Source organism: Gorilla gorilla, chromosome 2 (genome assembly GCF_029281585.2).
Source record: "Gorilla gorilla gorilla isolate KB3781 chromosome 2, NHGRI_mGorGor1-v2.1_pri, whole genome shotgun sequence".
NCBI classification, from domain to species: domain Eukaryota; kingdom Metazoa; phylum Chordata; class Mammalia; order Primates; family Hominidae; genus Gorilla; species Gorilla gorilla.
Window position 1 is genome coordinate 171,516,402 of NC_086017.1, and position 19,104 is coordinate 171,535,505.

The window sequence follows — 19,104 nt, forward strand, 5'->3', positions numbered from 1 at the left end:
AAATTAATACATGGGCCTTAATGGGTGGGACCAAGAATTAAAGCTGAGATAAGCCATTATGAGGTTCCATTCAACCTTTCCAGGCTTAAGAACAGGCCAAATTGAACTGTTAAATGGAGAAGTGATGGGGATAATTACCCTTTTTCTAAATAGATCTCATAATGATTTTCAGTCATCTACTTAGATTTATATACAAAAATGGTGATTGAAATCATCCTTAAAAAATGATTTTCAATTTTTTATTATTATTATACTTTAAGTTTTAGGGTACATGTGCACAATGTGCAGGTTAGTTACATATGTATACATGTGCCATGCTGGTGTGCTGCACCCATTAACTCGTCATTTAGCATTAGGTATATCTCCTAAAGCTATCCCTCCCCTCTGCCCCCACCCCACAACAGTCCCCAGAGTGTGATGTTCCCCTTCCTGTGTCCATGTGATCTCATTGTTCAATTCCCACCTATGAGTGAGAATATGCGGTGTTTGGTTTTTTGTTCTTGTGATAGTTTACTGAGCATGATGATTTCCAATTTCATCCATGTCCCTACAAAGGACATGAACTCATCATTTTTTATGGCTGCATAGTATTCCACAGTGCATATGTGCCACATTTTCTTAATCCAGTCTATCATTGTTGGACATTTGGGTTGGTTCCAAGTCTTTGCTATTGTGAATAGTGCCACAATAAACATAACGTGTGCATGTGTCTTTATAGCGGCATGATTTATAGTCCTTTGGGTATATACCCACTAATGGGATGGCTGGGTCAAATGGTATTTCTAGTTCTAGATCCCTGAGGAATCACCACACCGACTTCCACAAGGGTTGAACTAGTTTACAGTCCCACCAACAGTGTAAAAGTGTTCCTATTTCTCCACATCCTGGACTTGTTTCACAGGGACCAGGAGATTTTAGACAGGAAGGAGAAACAGAATCAACTGTCCAGATACAGTAACGAGAGATAAGACTCTGACATATGGGAGTTTGGGAGGCAAAATAGCTTCTACTTGAGAGATCTATAAGAAAAGCAGTTTCCAGGGACGGGCATGGTGGCTCATGCCCGTAATCCCAGCACTTTGGGAGGCCGAGGCGGGCGGATCAGCTGAGGTCGGGAGTTTGAGACCAGTCTGACAAACATGCAGAAACCCTGTCTCTACTAAAAATAAAAAATTAGCTGGGCATGGTGGTGCATGCCTATAATCCCTGCTACTCAGGAGGCTGAGGCAGGAGAATTGCTTGAACCCGGAAGGCAGAGGTTGCAGTAAGCCGAGATTGCACCATTGCACTCCAGCCTGGGCAACAAGAGGGAAATTCCGTCTCAAAAAAAAAAAAAAAGAAAAAGAAAAGAAAAGAAAAGCAGTTTCCTTAGGAAACAACCAGATTTAAGTTAGACTTTGAGAGTAAAGGGATCATTCAGAATAAAAGTGGAGGACTGATTTGGCTAATGACACACAGTGAGTTCCAAAAAAATTTAGATGGTGAAGAACTAATGGTTTAAGATAGATGGTTGGAGATGGTAGAAACAGCTGGCTATCCTGCAATATCCATTCATCCCTGCTTCTGTGGTATAGGAATTTGAAGTTTTGCTATACATCTGGCCACCTAGAACAAAGACTATGTTTCCTAGCTGCCCTTGAAACTAGGTGTGGCCACACAAGGCATTAATAATACTGAAACCAACAGTGGCTATTATAATATCATCAACCTACTGGCCCAATCTGGATTTTATATTCTGTGAGGGGTAGAAATGAGGTAAGAGGCAGGACTCAACTCCGGAGGCAGAGCTCAGACACGGGACCAGATTGGGGACTGGCTAAAACACAGAAGAGGTGAAAGCATCTCTCTGTAAGACATGCCTATCAGTATGCCATATCAGTTTACTATTGCCATGGTAACACCAGGAAGTTACCTGTTTTTCTAGAAATTTCTGCATAGCCCACTTCTTAATTTGCATATAGCTAAAAGTGGGCACACATATGACTGCAGAAGTGCCTTTGAGCTGCTCCTCTGGGCACACTACCTATGGGGTAGCCCTGCTCCGCAAGGAACAGTACCTCTGCTGCTGCTATACACTGCTGCTTCAATAAAAGTTGCTGTATAACACCACCAGCTTGCCCTTGAATTCTTTCTTGGGCCATGCCAAGAACACTCCTGGGCTAACTCCCAGTTTTGGAGCTTGCCTGCCCCGCATCAGATATACTGCCCAACAGTAATAGTACGTACCTAAGTTCACATTGCCTAATTTCACAGTGAGTTATCTAAGGAACCCATTTCATTACTTCTTATAAACGTTACATAAAATTGCCAGGCACAGTGGCTCACGCCTTAATCCCAGCACTTTGGGGGGCCGAGGCAGGTGGATTACAAGGTCAGGAGATCAAGACCATCCTAGCTAACACAATGAAACCCCGTCTCTACTAAAAATACAAAAAATTAGCCGGGGTGGTGGCACGCACCTGTAATCCCAGCTACTCAGGAGGCTGAGGCAGGAGGATCGCTGGAACTCAGGAGGTGGAGGTTGCAGTAAGCCGAGATCACACCACTGCACTCCAGCCTGGGCAACAAAGAAAGACTCTGTCTCAAAAAAAAAATTATATAAAATCACAGCATAATTGGCAAATAAAAACTCGGAAGAGTGACACTCCCCATGCCATGCCATCAAGGCCATGTATAACACAGCAAGATAAAAAAGAGCCAAGATTTCTGACCTTGTGGAAAGTCACATCAATGCTGTACCATCAAAGTTTTAAGTGATAGAGAATAGTTGCATCATATTTAAGTTACTGTCATCAACAGCTAATCCTAATAACAAACTAATGCAGGGAATTATCTTGAATGTGGAGACAGAGGTAAACAGGGATGTAAGGTATGACACAGTAGTCCCAAATGTCTCTTGAGAAAAGGTGGCTAATCAATTTAAACCATAGCCTTCTTGGAACTGCTCTCTTAGGCAGCATTGATACAGACTTTCATAAGGGAAAAAGGGGCAGTCCTCTAGCAGCATATGGAACTATGTGGGATTTCTTTTCAATCTTGATAAGGGTGTTGGCATTTACTTCACTAGCAGTTTAAGGAGGGAAAGGAACTACAGAGAATTAGAGGGAATAACCAAATGTTACTTTCTCCTAATATCCCCAGCCTTAAATGGTAGGCTCAGTCCTTGTACCTCTTCTGTATCTGCACTCACTGCCATGGTGAACTCATCCAGTTTTACAGCTTAATATGAATGTAAATATATTCACCATATAGTGACAACTACTAATTTCATATTTCTGGTTCTTACCTCTCCACTGAACCCCACACTTTTATATCTATTTGACACCTCTATTTGAATGTCTAACAGACATTTCAAATTTAACAAGATCCAAATCAAAACCGTGATTTTCCCTCCAACTTTGCTCCTACCACATTCTTACCCATCTTGGTAAATGGCAATTCCATTCTTCCAGTTACAAACACCAAAAACTTAAGTCATCATTTACTCTTCTCTCACATACCAAATCCAACTTGTAAATAAAAACATTTGTTGGCTTTATCTTCAAAATGTAAAATATTTCACCGCCTCCACTATGACCGCAATCCAAGATGCTATCTTAAGCAGAATTACTACAGCAGCTTCCTAATTAGCCTCTGAGCCACTCTACAATGTATGCTCACCACAACAGCCCATGTGACTGATTTAAAATAAACCACAGCCAGGTACAATGCCTCACACCTGTGATCACAGCACTTTAGGAGTCCAAGGCAGGAAGACTGCTTGAGGCCAGGAGTTCAAGACCAGCCTGGGCAACACAGTGAGACCCCCCCCCCCCGCTTCTTTACAAAAAAATAAATAATTAGCCAGGCATGGTGGTGAATGCCAGTAGTCCTAGCTACTTGGGGAGGCTGAAGCAGGAGGACTGCTTGAGCACAGGAGCTTAAAGTTACAGTGAGCTATGTTCATACCACTGAACCCCAGCCTGGCCAACAGAGTGAGACCCTGTCTCTAAAAAATACAAATTAGATTAAATAAACCACTGCTGAACACTCTTCAGTGGCTTCCTATCTCACCCAGAGATTTAAAGACAGTTTCTACTGAAAAGTGCTTTCCTTTCACACCATCATAAAGTCAATATAAATCATGTCAAACCATCATAGTCTGAGACTGTCTGTATATTCAAATCTGTTCATTACAGAACTCTGAAATACTATCAAAAATTAGAAATTTAAATGTTCATAGATTTTACATCCCTGTGTGGATATATGTGTTTATAATACGGAAGGGTTAAAATCAAGAAAATATAATTAAGAGTTAGACCTAAGTAAGCATCATGCTAATTGAAAAAAGCTAGTACAAAAGGACAAATACTGTATGAATTCCACTTATATAAGGTACCTAGAGTAGTCAAATTCATAGAAACAAAAAGTAGAATGATGGCTGCCAGGGGCTAGGGGAAGGAAGAATAGGCGGTTATTGTTCAATGGGTACAGTTTCAGTTCTGCAAGATGAAGAGTTCTGTGGATGGATGGAAGAATGAATGGATGTGACAGTGGCACAACTGTGGATATACTTAATGTCACTGAACTGTACGCTTTAAAAAAAAAAGATGGTTTTTAAAAAAGAAAATAAAAGAATTAGATTTAGGAAATAAAACTAAGAGGTAAAAGCACTAACAATAAGAAAAATTTTAGATGATAAACAGGGAGACCATGACTTGTCAACAAGAATGTACCTATAGATAAGAAGTGGCAGAAAAATCTCTAGTAGTGAACAAGAATGTGAAGAATAGATAAGAAATTCAAGAGCTAGATCACAAGCATATTTATACCGAGTTTTCTTTGGGTCACTTGCATACTAGTTAATAGAGAAAGCAGGCTGGCTTATTACTAACCAAGGTCCTATTAAAAGAAGTACAGTTTTTATCAACGGTCCCCTAAACTGATAGCTCTGACCAGACTCCTGTGTCTCTTCTCCAATAGAGAAAGAAGAAAGGAGAAAGGCAAGCCTTTTATTCAGATTGGTGCCATCACAGAACTTGCACACTTGAGCTGAGATCTCTTGTACAGTAGAAAAGAGAGAGAAGCAGGCTCACCATTTCCAGGCACGGACTCAAAGTCTTAGCCACAGGAAACAGTATGGCCGTTTACTTTATCAGGGGTGTCCAATCTTTCGGCTTCCCTAGGCCACATTGGAGGAAGAATTGTCTTGGGCCACACATAAAATACACTAACATTAATGATGGCTGATGAGCTAAAGAAAAAAAAAATCACAAAAAAATCTCATAATGTCTTAAGGACATTTACAAATTTGTGTTGGGCTGCATTCAAGGCCGTCCCGGGCCGCATGTGGCCCATGGATCATGGGTTGGACAACCATGGTTTAATTAGTAAAGACCTCCAACTCCCACCCCATCTCAATTCCTGTATGCATTTGCGAAAGTGTATGTGTACGATGTGGTATTTACATTTCCTTGAAATTCTAGCTATGATTAATAGCCATACTTCAATATTATTCGTATTGGCTATACTTATAATGAAAATTAGCTGGGCGTGGTGGCGGGCGCCTATAATCCCAGCTACTCGGGAGGCTGAGGCAGGAGAATCACTTGAACCCGGGAGGTGGAGGTTGCAGTGAGCCAAGATTGTGCCACTACGCTCCAGCCTGGGTGACAGAGTGAGACTCCATCTCAAAAAAGAAAAAAAAAAACTATTTTAAAAATGAGATGAATTTGTACATGTTGATATAGAAAGATGTCTATGTTAAATGACAAAACCAAGGTATACAGCTGTATTATATGATTCAATTCCTTTTGTGAAAAGAAAAAGTGAGATATATTTAAGCTGGTGGATACCAAAACATTTTCTGGGAGGATATGCAAGACACTTAATAATGGAGACCCCTAAAAGGGTGGGGGCACTGGGATGAGAAGGAAAGCTTTAAATTCTAATTTTATATGTTTCTGTTCTGTTTGAAGTTTTCAACAATGCTCACAGTATTATTTAATCTATCCACTTATATATTTAATATAGGATTATCTGAGTGAAAGGATTATGACCCAATTTTTATGCATTTCTGCATTTCTATAAAACCCTAATAAATAATATTTTTATAAGATCACCATTCTCCACACTTGAATCCCTTTCTTATTAAAACTCTCACCTGGCTTATCTTCATGAAGATACTATACTTTGTTTTCTTTCTTATGTAAAATGAGGCTAATAATACCTACCTGACAAATTAGTTATGATGATTAAATGAGATAAAGTATGTAAAGTGTCCAGTAGAGTACCCAATACACAGTAAGCACTTAATAAATGTTAGTATTTCCAGTGAAAGTTGTTTTTTCACCCTGCATATATATAGTCACTCTTTTCCCACCTAAAAAGAATTTCTCTTTGGAACAACCACTTCCTCACTGTTAGCCCATGTGGCATGAGGCCCAGACTTAAGCCAATTAGAGCATTCCATTCCCTTTGCACAGACTGTTTCACAGGTGGCCCAGGAATTTTATTCAAATCAATGCTAGGGAAGAGAAACTCTCATTCCCCCTTGGATTTTAATTTTAGAAGATATGAGGCTGGAGTTGCTGTAGCTATCTTACCACAGCAAGGGGAGAGCCTAAAGGTGCTAGAGGCCATCATACGGAACCTGAAAATACTGCCAACACAATGGAGTTCAAAGCAAGGAAAGAAACCAAATCCTTGTGTCTTTGTCTGAACCCTTAATCCAGTTATAGTCACCTGACTTTTTAGTTCCAGGAGACAATATTTGTTTTTTCTCAAGACAATTTGGATTGGGTTTTCTGTCACTTGTAATAAACAGGCTCCTATCCTAGATATTACTGTAATTATTTACTCTTCTTACATTCTAAAAATGAATATTTCCTTAATATCCTTGGTCTGGTGCTAGCTTCTCTCCACTTACAATCTTAAAAACCTAACCTATTTTTAGTGATCCAGTTATTCTTACAACACTACCCATTTTATTTTCTCTCTTAAGCCATACTCTCTACCTCTACTGCTTGTTGAATATATCTTTCCAGAATTCCAACCTACAGAATAAAAAATACTTATCTTTCAAAATGATATTTCCAAAAAAGAGCTGTTCTGCCTTCTAGCTTCCTGGGTTTTTGGTGATAAGTTATGTGTGTTTCGGTAACATTAATATACCAAGGTGCTTATATTATCAAGAGGAATATTCACTTCTATCTGTACTGTGTCTATATCTAATTTATTAATCTTACACAATATTCTCTAAATATTTATACAATACTTACATAAATTCATATTAGTTAATATCTAATTTATCTAAATATTTACAATTACAAATTTAATCTTTTAAAATATTTACTCAGAAATCTAATTTCAGCCTTTCTGAAATGTTATGACATTAGAAGGCAAACAAAACACGTATTGTTAAAATGATGAAAAAACCTTGCACTTAAAGAACTGAAAATGAAGATTTTAATTCTAATTCCAATTTTTCTCTTTGAACTTATTTCTTCCTGCGGGGTATAATTTTTTTCTAATGTAAAAAGTGAGGTTTTCCTTCTAAGACTGCCTGAAATTGCAGATAGAGATTACTGACAGATCATTTTAGACTAGGAAGATAAGACCCAGTTACAGCAATACTTTCCAAAATGACTGTAACCCAGTCTTTTCCAGGTAGGCCAGCTTCTCTTTGTAATTAAACTCTGTTAATTTCATGAGATATGTCCAAAATATTGGCAACAATCAACCAAAAGTCTTTATTTCTTGTGACTCTAATATCTTCTCAAAATTTATACTTATTCTGAATGTCTTATTTTTGTGGTATATATAAATCTCCAGATTTAAGTCTACTCTGTAGCTGTTTCTTATGTTTTCTCATTATACAACCTGGTTTATGCCCCTTTTCAAAATAGTTTTCTGAGTGGGCAATGGTTAGGTTCAATTAAATTTAAGGCCATCAGTCAGTTGATTTATCAAAACTATATTTTCTGTGACTTATCGTTCTTCCTATACCTTATCACTAATTCAAGGATACACAAAGAATAGTATATGACTGACTTCAAGGGTTTATACTCTGAACCATCACAATCTACAAAAGCTACAGATTTTTACCCCAAAATGACTCCAGATTTTTTTCCATCCTACTTAGGCACTTCTCACTTATTGTTATATAGTAACAATCTTAACTAAAGCCTAGACTGATCTCAGTTTCTTTCGCCTTTAACATACCCCACATAACTACTGTTAATTATTCTTCCTATATTTACCAAGTCATTCCTTGGCTCAGAATTGTTCTAAAAGCTGTTTCCTCCATATCATATCTAACATACTTGACTTGGTTTTCAAGATCCTTCAGGAGCTACCCTTCCTCTAACTTGATATCCCATTATTCATCCTTAGCATACTTTGATAAGTTCAATGTCATAAACACAGCAAAATCAAATCCTTATGGAGCATGTGCTAGATGAACAATCATAAACAGTATGATGAGACAGGTATTATATGCTAGTTTCATAAATAAATACTCTCAAGATTGACAAACTGAGGAAACTGTCAAGCATATACCAAAAAATGATGGAACTTGGGATTCTGTTTTCTATATTACATCTTTCCACTACATTGTGCTCTGTTCCCCCAAATACACCACTCAATTTAGTCTATACTTTTTTTTTTTTTTTTGAGACGCAGTTTCGCTCCTGTTGCCCAGGCTGGAGTGCAACGGCACTATCTCGGCTCACCGCAACCTCCGCCTCCCGGGTTCAAGATATTCTCCTGTCTCAGCCTCCCTAGTAGCTGGGATTACAGGCATGCGCCATCATGCCCTGCTAATTTTTTATTTTTAGTAGAGACGGGGTTTCTCCATGTTGGTCAGGCTGGTCTCGAACTCCCAACCTCAGGCGATCCGCATAGTTGATACCTCTCCAACTCAGGTTTTGTGGTGTTTTACAACCTTTGGAAATGCAAAAATTCCAGAAGCCCTGAAAGATAATCCTTATATCTTCTTGGTATGCTTACCAGCCAAAAAACTTTTTTTCATTAAGGTTTATTTTCTGTAGTTTGTTTTATGAAAACAACAATTCGTTTTTAACTTCAAACATAAAGATATATCACGATATTGAGTCTATGCTTATTCAATACACACCAGTCTCCCAACCTCAACAAATTCTTACAATTGGTTGGGAGGGGGGTGGCTCTCCACACCTTTTTGAGAATCACTGAACCTGACTTCATGCTCTTCCAGGGAAGAACCATAATGTATTTAGAGTGATCATGTAAATTCATTCAAAAGGCAGATTTAATGGTGATTTAACATGCCAGACCCTAAGTAAGCAAAAGTTAAAGAAAAAAAAAGGAGGCTAGTAGTTCTCAATGTCAAGTACGTAAGAGTTGTTGCATGAATACTGGAGATAGTCAAATGAGCCAGTGGCTCTTTAACAATATAGGGAATTAGGAGCAAGTATGAGATTCTGATTATAAAGTTGTAGGAAAACTAACTTCCCAGAAAAATGCACATAGAATTATGTATACAATGTCAGGCGAGTTATGAACTCTGAAGCGCAATCACCTACCACCAGATCCACAGACCTCAGGTTAAAAACCCACTAAAACTAAGTTCTCGGGGAACAGGAATCGCCAAACTTGCTTACTAATTCTAATTATGCCTTACCCAGGGCAATGTATACAAACACTACTTAGGGAATATTTGCTGATCGATAATTTCCTCATAAAAGTAACCAGAACACTGGCGAGTCGTTTTTTCCATTAAAGAGCCTTTTAGTCAAATCATTTTAAAAGTCCGAAACCTTTCACTAGTAACACCAATGATCTCGAAAATCATTATTGCGCTATTCACATGTCGACTATCACGAATCCAGGTCTTCCAGTTGTCTCTCTACTCCCTTAAAATTCAGGGCTTCCTCCTTCGCATCCCAAAAGCTACACCCGGAGCCCCGCTGCCGCCAGGGAGACAGAAAATGATGCTCCACGAAGCACACAGCTTCAAAACAGGAAAGATGGGATCCAGTGATGGCTACAACTTCCAAACCCTTTTCTCACCAGGTCCAGAGGTGAAGGGATTTACCTCAAGTTCCAGGAAAGCGGTGGCGATTGCTCTCAAATACCTGGTACCTCCCCGTCACCATAGTGACTTCTAAGAGTTACGCTCCCTTCCTCTTCCCGCGATACTTCTACGCGGCACGTCATCCGAGTAGGCCCGAGACCCCGCCTCTCGGCGAGCCCGCCCTCTTCTGAAGAGGCGTTTCTGGACCACTGAGCCCCGCCTCCCACTGTGAGCGGAACCCTACGGTTTTTAAAAAAATCTTTTTCAAAACTTGCCAGGTTGTCTTTCCAAATATTTTTAATAATAGTGCTGCTGCTGTAGACCACAGAGAAAAGAATCCCTCGCTCTTCCTTTTCACTTAGTAGAAACTTCTACCGCGTAGGTCCCGCCAGGAGTTCGCGCATGCGCAGGAGCGACAATAAGATGGCGGTGATAATCGCCGCACTTTTTTTCAAATTAGTGGATCCCAGAAATCATTGCGCGCATTTGTAACGAATTTCCGTTCGAGTTTGTATTTTAGGCGCCATTTTCGAGTGAAGGACCCGGAGCCGAAACACCGGTAGGAGCGGGGAGGTGGGTACTACACAACCGTCTCCAGCCTTGGTCTGAGTGGACTGTCCTGCAGGTAAAGTACTTCTCTTCCTGGTCAGGTTGTCACGCTCTTACTTCCTGCCTTGTCCGCGAGCGCCTGGAAAATAGAGGCCTTGCGCCCGAGCGGCGAAGTCCGGGCTTGAAGCTGCCGCTGGGAGATTTCTCTTGCTGTCACCCCTCCCCCCTCGGCCGCTCCCCGGCGGCCCGGGCTCCCGCGCGCAGCTCCCGGGAGCCACTTTTCCAAGCTACTCAAACGTCTCGGGGAGGCCCCGAGCCTCGCAGATCTCTTCTTTAAAAAATCCTAGTCTCTATCTGGAAAAGGGCGTCTCCCCCTACCCCTCTTTCTTCTGCCAACGGACTAGTCACCGGGTCTCAGCCTTCGCTGGTGACCTTTCATGGTTTACTGTCCAACGGGACTCCGCCCGGGGAGCTGGAGAGACAAACTCTTGCCACTCCAAAATTAGCAAGCGCTGCCAGCGTCCGACTTGAAGTTGCTAGTGGTTAGTCCCAGCCTTCGCCCTTCGCGGTCCGACCGCGGAGAGGAGGGAGACTTCGTTATGCCCCGGGCCGTCAACGGCGCCAGGAGCTAAAGGGCGGGCAGACGAAAGCGGGCGGCAAGTAGCCAGTTAGTCCTCACCGCTCTGGAGAGAGTTGCTAGCCACGGGATCCTGACCCGGACACGAACTCGTTTCTCCACGTCGGTGCGCGCTTGCATCCCTGGCCCCGAAAGCGTGGGAATGTCCAGAAATGCTGGCGTATGGGAGTTCCTTAATTAGAAATGCGTTAGCGAATATTATACGCTTATACTATGGGCGGACGGGTGGAGAGCCTTAACAACAACAACAACAAACTAAGCAGTTGCTCAATCGTTGATTGATCCTCAGGCACGTCTAGTTTTTCCCCACTTACATAGGTCTTGTTAAGAAACCAGTCCTGCCTTCTTGCCACTCGTGTCTTTCGATGGCTCCCTTCCCGAAGTCCCGCTGCTTCTAAGCGGAGTGTTAAGCGGGGCTCTCGGAAGCCGGTGGACCGAGATTTCTCCGGGTGGGGCGGGCGCGGTGTAGCGGCCCGCGGGCTGACTTGCTCCCGGCTGTCCCCCGGCCCCAGCGACCATGCCCCGTAAAGGCACCCAGCCCTCCACTGCCCGGCGCAGAGAGGAAGGGCCGCCGCCGCCGTCCCCTGACGGCGCCAGCAGCGACGCGGAGCCTGAGCCGCCGTCCGGCCGCACGGAGAGCCCAGCCACCGCCGCAGGTGAGTGACCCGCCGCGACTCGGCAGGAACGCGCGCTGTGGGACTGGCAGGCAAACGCGCCCAGCCCGAGGCTGGCTGGGGTTGTTGAGACCGGAGTTGACATCTGAAGGTCCGGTGTCGGTCCGGTAGAGGCTCAGGAAAGCCATTTGGCAACTTTGAGATAGGATTCCCGTGCAATTTTGGTGTAACGGCGCTGGAAGGGATGGGGGCGAGCAAACGGGTTCAGTTGTGAATTTTTGTTTGTGACCTGTGGAATGGTACAGGTCACAAACAAAAATTCAATATCTTTATTGTATTTCCGCTAAATTCGAGACGGTCAATCAAGAGAGCAAGTGGACTTTTTTCCCAGAGACAATCAATATGACTATGTGAGCATGATGAAAAGTTTTTTGACCCTAACCTCACCTCCGTGGTCTTAGATTGCCTTTAAAGAGAAGACGATAATTTATTTGAAGCCACTGTAGCTTTTGTGAGTCCAGGAGTTGGGTGACATTATTAAACCCTCGTGGCAGTGTCGCTGAAGTTCATGAGTTTCCAAAATGAAGGTTCCAGGTGCTCAGCGGTACGGAGAATTGCATCTAGAGCCTTAGGATTTAACCTCCTGTTTAGGATAGGCAGCAGGAAATAGCTTGTTACGGTTTTCCCAGATTTGCTCTATGATGTAGTGTTTTGACTCTTAAGAGGTATAGGTATATAGAATTTTGTGACCGGTGGCATTTCTTTCAAGAATTTCTTTTTTAGTAAAACCAAGCTGAAGGTTTAGTCACCCCCATGAGTTTAAGATAATAACATATTTAAGTGGAAAATATAGACTCCTAAGTTTCATAAATAACATCCCTCCATCCCCTACTTTAAAGATGGGCAGTCATTAGTTCTCCGAACTAATTGCACTAATGTAGGCTTTTCCCCCCGTTTGCCTTCGTTTTCCTTTCCTTTCACTGACTTAGAGACTGCAAGTGAGGAACTTGATAATAGAAGTTTAGAAGAGATTTTGAATAGCATTCCTCCTCCCCCGCCTCCAGCAATGACCAATGAAGCTGGAGCTCCTCGGCTTATGATAACTCATATTGTAAACCAGAACTTCAAATCCTATGCTGGGGAGAAAATTCTGGGACCTTTCCATAAGGTATTTGTATGGAAATAACTATTTTATAACTTTTTAAATAACTATTGTAAGGTAATACGTCTTTATAAGATGTTTCAGTTTTGTAACTATCCTAAAATTCATTCACTCCCTATTTATCCTGATAGTCTTTCTGTCTCTCTCTCTGTCTCACACACACACACACACACACACACACACACACACGTACGTTTCATATGATTTTAACACTGAAATTATCTTTTGTTTATCTGGTTATCTTTGGTACCTCTAGCTATAAAGTTTTCCATTGAATGGAGTCGGTGTGTGTTTCTGTTTGAAAGAGTATTTTCCTTTGGATAATTTTTTTTTTCTTAAAGCCTTCTATGGAACCCTTAGATAATTTAACTATAAAATGAGTTTTCTGAAACGTCTGCGTTAGAATTGGAGCATTCTTATTGAATGTTGAAGCTTTTAAGAGAGAACTTGATGTAAGAAAACTCAAGTTGTATGCCTGTGATTAGCAATGAGAACTTTTAAATACTTGGAGTTTTTAACTGCAAGTAAAAAAATCTAACAGTTTCAGTTAAAATCAGTAGTATTAGCATGACCTTATGAACTTTTCCGTGTTTTGTTTTTGTTTTTTTAATGCAGCGCTTTTCCTGTATTATCGGGCCAAATGGCAGTGGCAAATCCAATGTTATTGATTCTATGCTTTTTGTGTTTGGCTATCGAGCACAAAAAATAAGATCTAAAAAACTCTCAGTATTAATACATAATTCTGATGAACACAAGGACATTCAGAGTTGTACAGTAGAAGTTCATTTTCAAAAGATAATTGATAAGGTAAGGGATTTTTACTGTTATTGGCAAGTTCAAGTAAGGAAAATGGACTTAAATGCATTACATATTTTATTTTTGGCTTTAAGAAATTTGTATGTAATTATAGCGGAAAGCATTGGTTTCATTATCTCTGACCGTATTTTATTTTGGGGGAGTGGTGGTGCCTGTTAAAATACTTATTTTTTAGCTAAAGAAATGAATTACAAATAGTTCATAGTAATCCTTTTTGGAATAAAAGCATTGAGCAGTTTTAGGGTCCTGAGTACTAAATAGGCATTATTTTACTATAAATATTCAGTTCATTTTTAAAGTTATATTTTGATTGCTTTAGAATAAATTAGCTAAACTTGAAAATGTAGCAGTTAGCCGGTTTTACCATCTTCATTATTTCAGTGCATTTTAACTCTAATGTTAGTGGCCCCTGAGTATCTGTGATATGAAAGAGCTTTGCTTCAGTTTGACTACTGCTGTAATTAAGTCCTTTAGAAATGGGGGAAGGACAAGCTAATGTTTGTTTTCTAGAAATGGAGACAACTACAGGTAAAATGTCTAGATTATTTACCTGTTGAGACTTTTTCTCTTCTGTTTAATAATGTAGGAAATTGATTGTTCAAAAATGACTCGATGGAACCTAAAAATATAGAAAACTAATTACATAATGAAATTGGGAGGTGATTTGTCTTTTGAATTCATTTTCCTTTTTTTTTTAATACAAAGTGCTTTAATTACACAGAATCATGTATTTTAATTTGGTTTCTTTTGTGCTTTCTATTGTACAAGTTGGGTTGGAAAATAGATTGCCAGGAAATCAGATTTTATTCCATTGCATATTAATTACATTTGATTTATCTAAATTTTAGAAGCCTTTGCTTCAGTATGACAGAATTTTTAAGGTTAAGGGAAAGTGTTAAAGTAGATTTGCAATTGATTTTTTTAAAAATCTGTTTAAAAGAAAATCAAGGGAATTTAGTTGTTATTTCTTTGTGATTCTTTTTACTTTAAATTAACGGCACACTCTTTACCCTCCCACACAAAAAAACTAAAGTGTATCACCCGGTTACTACCTTCCTTCCTTTTTCTTTGAATCATCATTTTAAAAAGCTGCAGCTTTTTAATCTGTCAACATGTTAATAATTTGTGTGGGTTTTGGATATGGTGGGAATCTTGTCTACGTCTTCTCAATCATAAACGTTTTTAGGCTTGTTTGGAGGTGGGTTTTTTCGTTGGCTGGTTGGTTTGGCTTCTTGATTTTTGTGATCTTTGAGAAAGGGACCAAAACAGCATGGAAAAGTATCAATTCTTTGCTAAGTTGGGTTATTAATGAGAACTACTGGCAGTTTGTGTGCATGTTCAATTGAAGTTTTTAATCCATAGAATTAGTTTCAGTATGAAATGAGTGAATTTTGAAGTAGGCCTATGACTTAATACCAACAATTGTTTTCTGGTTTTGTTTTTCCTCAAAACAGGAAGGGGATGATTATGAAGTCATTCCTAACAGTAATTTCTGTGTATCCAGAACGGCCTACAGAGATAATACTTCTGTCTATCACATAAGTGGAAAGAAAAAGACATTTAAGGATGTTGGAAATCTTCTTCGAAGCCATGGAATTGACTTGGACCATAATAGATTTTTAATTTTACAGGTAAGTTTATTAAAGGCTTCAAAGATTCTCTTATTCTTGTTACTTTTTTTTCTATAAAGCTGGGTTGGATGAATCCTACATTTTTGAGGCCTTAAAGTACTGTAGCAGCACATCATGGTTTACATGCTACAGTCAAGATGCGAATCATTATTTGCTGCTCTAGAAATTTAAGGAAATTCATTCAAAACTATGTTTTCATCATCAGATGTTCGTTTTATGTTTGGATGAACTGACATACTTGTTCCACTCTAGCAGCACGTAAATATTGGCGTAGTGAAATATATATTAAACACCAATATTACTGTGCTGCTTTAGTGTGACAGGGATACAGCAACTATTTTATCAATTGTTTGTATTTCCCTTTAAGGTAACATTTTAAATGAAATGTATTATATTTTAATCTATCCTTTTGCTTTGTTTTTGTTCTTATTATCTCTTCTGATATATAACCAAAAAATGAAAAAATCTGTACACTTGGTGTTTGATTTACCTAAGCACCTAGTTAATTTAATCTTTGTAACACTTTGGATGGTTAACTTAACCTTTACTCAAGTTGGTTTTTGTTTTGTTGAAAATGACTTAGTTGGTGGAACCACTACTACTGAAAGAACGAAACTTTGATATTACATTGTTAAGTATCACAGCTGTTACAGAGCAAGTCCTTTTAAAGAGATGTAAAAATTAAGTACCTGTGCCAAACTGATTTTTATTAGAAACCCTGTTTTCTTTAAGTAAAAGTATATTCTACCAGCATGGCTTGGTAAGAAAAATCCCCTATCTTTTTTTCCCTGTCCTCAAAATTCAGAATTTTTCAAAAAAAAAAAAAAATTAGGGTAAAACCATGGCTTTGTCAAGTTCCTGTTTGATTCGAGGGTATCTTCTTTTCCTGTGTTCTATCCAGAATCACCGAAGCATAATAAAAGCAAAACTATTTTGTGATGCAGAAATGACTGAAATAAGTAGGGAATTTTGTTAGGGTGACTGGATGTTCCTAATAACAAACTTATAAAATGTTAGCCTCTGTTTCCATTTTAGTCTTTATTCTTCAATTGTTTCTAAAAATTATTACTTTTAGACATTCATAGTATAGAAGGTAAATCAGTATCATTCTAGGATAACCTTTTTTAATATCTTTTATTACCAGGCACAGTATATTTGCAATACTTCAACCTAAACTTATTTAAAAATTAATGTTGAGGAAATTAATTGCAGATATATTTCTAAACAAGATTTGAATTTATAGAATGTGGCATTAAAGGATTTTGTGTGTTTTTAAAATCAAATTGAACTGTTTTATTGACTTACATATTCTGGGACTTGGTTTGGTTAATAATGGATAAAAAGTTATGTCCCTATATAATACTAAATTTGATGATGATACCAATTTGCAGGAAATTGTACTTATGTTTATCTTTTGCTTAATCTTCTTTTACCGTCATCCTGGTATAATCAAAGTTTTACATTTATCCAAAGATTCATCAAAATACACTGCATTTTAACCCTTCTAAGGATAATTTTTTTCTCTGTACAGCATCTCTGTACGTAAATCAGTAATGAAGCTAATGTAATATTGTCCCAAGGAAGTAAATAATTTATAAATTGTCAAATTTATATTACATTTGTGCTTCTGAAGTATATGGGATGCTAAAGCCAATTTGTTCACATGATAATCTGAACCTTTTTATGTGATCTTTACAATTGTTTAAAAAACATTTCTTCCCAAATAATACAAAGGTGAATGTTCCAAGTTAACAGATTCAGTTTGACTCAATTAAATTTATAGATAAGGACCTTAGGAACTCACCTGTTAGGAATAAGAAACAGGGATTGGACTACGGTAGAACTAATAGTTCCCAATTAAAACTTTGAGGGAAAGTGGCAATGGTTTCTATGGATTGTTTTTTTTAAGTCGCTTATGAAAATCTCAGAGTCCTAACTGGCAATTTAAAGCATTTGATGGTAAGTAAAAATGTGATTTTTATTACCTTCTCTCCTACTGAATAACATCTATCTTAAAAACTGATTTGGGAGGCTGAGAAATTGGAAACAGCATCGTAGTATCAACATCCAAGACCTAAATCATTACTTGGAATAAAACGTGTAGACTATTTGGCCAGTAATAGTGATTAACAGCAAGAGTAATCTAAATTTAGTAAAAATAAACATTTATGTTTGAGATTAAAAAGAACCAAATTTTTTAGAAGTTCCTAAGAGTAAAATTTTTCAGTGTTAATATATTCGCTTAGCAAAATTTTCAAGTAGGCATTTTTATTACTTAAATCCATTAAAAATTTCATTAATTGGCCATTCAATTGAATTCCTATTAAGGCACTATGCTAAAATGCTGTAAGTAATATTAAGATGGCTAAACCTTGTTTCTTGTCCTTAAAGACACATACATGACCTCAAAAAGTTTGTTGTGATTGACCATTGTGTTTTTTATAATCGTACATTTTCTTTTATATATACCTACTTTGGGAGCCTCGGTCCCGTTGTAAGTCTGTACAAGTAGAGTTTTATTAGCTCTGTACAGCATTTCTTGGGTAACTATGACTTATAAATTAGGGGTGCTTTTGCTCCATTCAGGGGTAGAAGAATGGTTAATGTTTTTACTAAAAAGTTGTATTAATGATTGCTGCCTCAGGAATATTTTTGTAAACTCCTCAAAAGCTACAACTATTAGCACAACTTTAATTTTGTCAAAGTTTTCAACTTCATATGCTTTTGTCTTCATATTACAAAATCTAAAGTTTGAAACACGAACCAGGCTGGGCGCATTAGCTCACGCCTATAATCCCAGCACTTTGGAAGGCTGAGGCAGGCAGATCACTTGAGCCCAGGAGTTGGAGACCAGCCTAGGCAACATGGTGAAACTATGTCTCTACAGAAAATACAAAAATTAGCTGGGCATGGTGACACACCCCTATAGTCCCACCTACTCAGGAGACTGAGGTGGGAGGACTGCTTAAACCCAGGAGGCAGAGGTTGCAGTGAGCCAACATCATACCACTGCACTCCAGCCTGGGTGACAGACCTTGTCTCTAAATAAATAAATAATAGCCAAGTTCTTTTTTTTTTTTTAATTATTTTGTAATTTGGAGATTTAATTAACCTAGGTCTGAGTTGTTGCCTAGCCATCTGTTCTTTTTTCCAATGTACTTCTCTTAAGCTTGTCACATAAACTACTTGGGTTCTAGTCTCTTAGTCTGTAGAAATGAGCCTATGCTATAATATCAAAAGAAATTTTCAGTTTTTTCAATAATGCCTCAGTTTTCCAAAGGTGTCTGATTCAATATCCACAACTAGGGTGAAGGTGTTGGAGAGCAGCAAGCAAGCTACCTCTAACCAACCAGAAATAGATATCAAGAAGTCCAACTACTAACAAGTTACTCTTTCTGTTTTATTTTAGAAAGATACTAACCTTGGTGGTTTAGTTCCTTGGCCTCTGGTAGCTTACAAAGATCAAATTAGAGTAAAATGTATTGGAGGAAGATAAAGAACACTAATTTATAGTATAGTATAATAAAAGATATAGAAAATAAAAAGAAGATCAAGATAAAAACTTAAACCTCAGTAATTTTAGGCCATTTAATTTTTATGCAAACACTCATATTTGCTGTAAGAATCACTGAAATCCTCCTTCATAGTAATTACAAGTAAAA

General features: G+C 38.7%; 2 protein-coding genes and 1 non-coding gene across 7 annotated transcripts in view; 2 read left to right on the forward strand and 1 right to left on the reverse strand.

Annotated features, from left to right (window-relative positions):
* IFT80 (intraflagellar transport 80) overlaps positions 1–10,221 on the reverse strand; it is a 144,443-nt gene extending 134,222 nt beyond the window's left edge. For 2 of the 4 annotated variants that reach the window (XM_063704339.1, XM_055381923.2), the window contains exons 1-2: positions 10,055–10,221; positions 2,460–2,557 (exon numbers count right to left, since the gene is read on the reverse strand). The gene's annotated coding sequence lies outside the window, so the exon portion shown is untranslated. The remainder of the gene's footprint in view (positions 1–2,459; positions 2,558–10,054) is intronic. The other 2 variants (XM_019023796.3, XM_055381922.2) reach the window with 1 other exon arrangement.
* Positions 10,199–19,104, forward strand: part of SMC4 (structural maintenance of chromosomes 4) — a 35,409-nt gene continuing 26,503 nt past the window's right edge. Inside the window, exons 1-5 of one of the 2 annotated variants that reach the window (XM_019023793.4) lie at positions 10,199–10,658; positions 11,732–11,875; positions 12,823–13,001; positions 13,611–13,802; positions 15,266–15,442. In XM_019023793.4, coding sequence (XP_018879338.1) covers positions 11,737–11,875; positions 12,823–13,001; positions 13,611–13,802; positions 15,266–15,442 — 687 coding nt within the window. In that variant the 5' untranslated portion in view covers positions 10,199–10,658; positions 11,732–11,736. Of the gene's footprint in view, positions 10,659–11,508; positions 11,876–12,822; positions 13,002–13,610; positions 13,803–15,265; positions 15,443–19,104 lie in introns of both variants that reach the window. The other variant, XM_055381921.2, reaches the window with a different exon arrangement.
* On the forward strand, positions 15,526–15,623 carry MIR15B (microRNA mir-15b). Its single transcript, NR_106205.1, has one exon. It is a non-coding gene; the product is annotated as a microRNA mir-15b (primary transcript).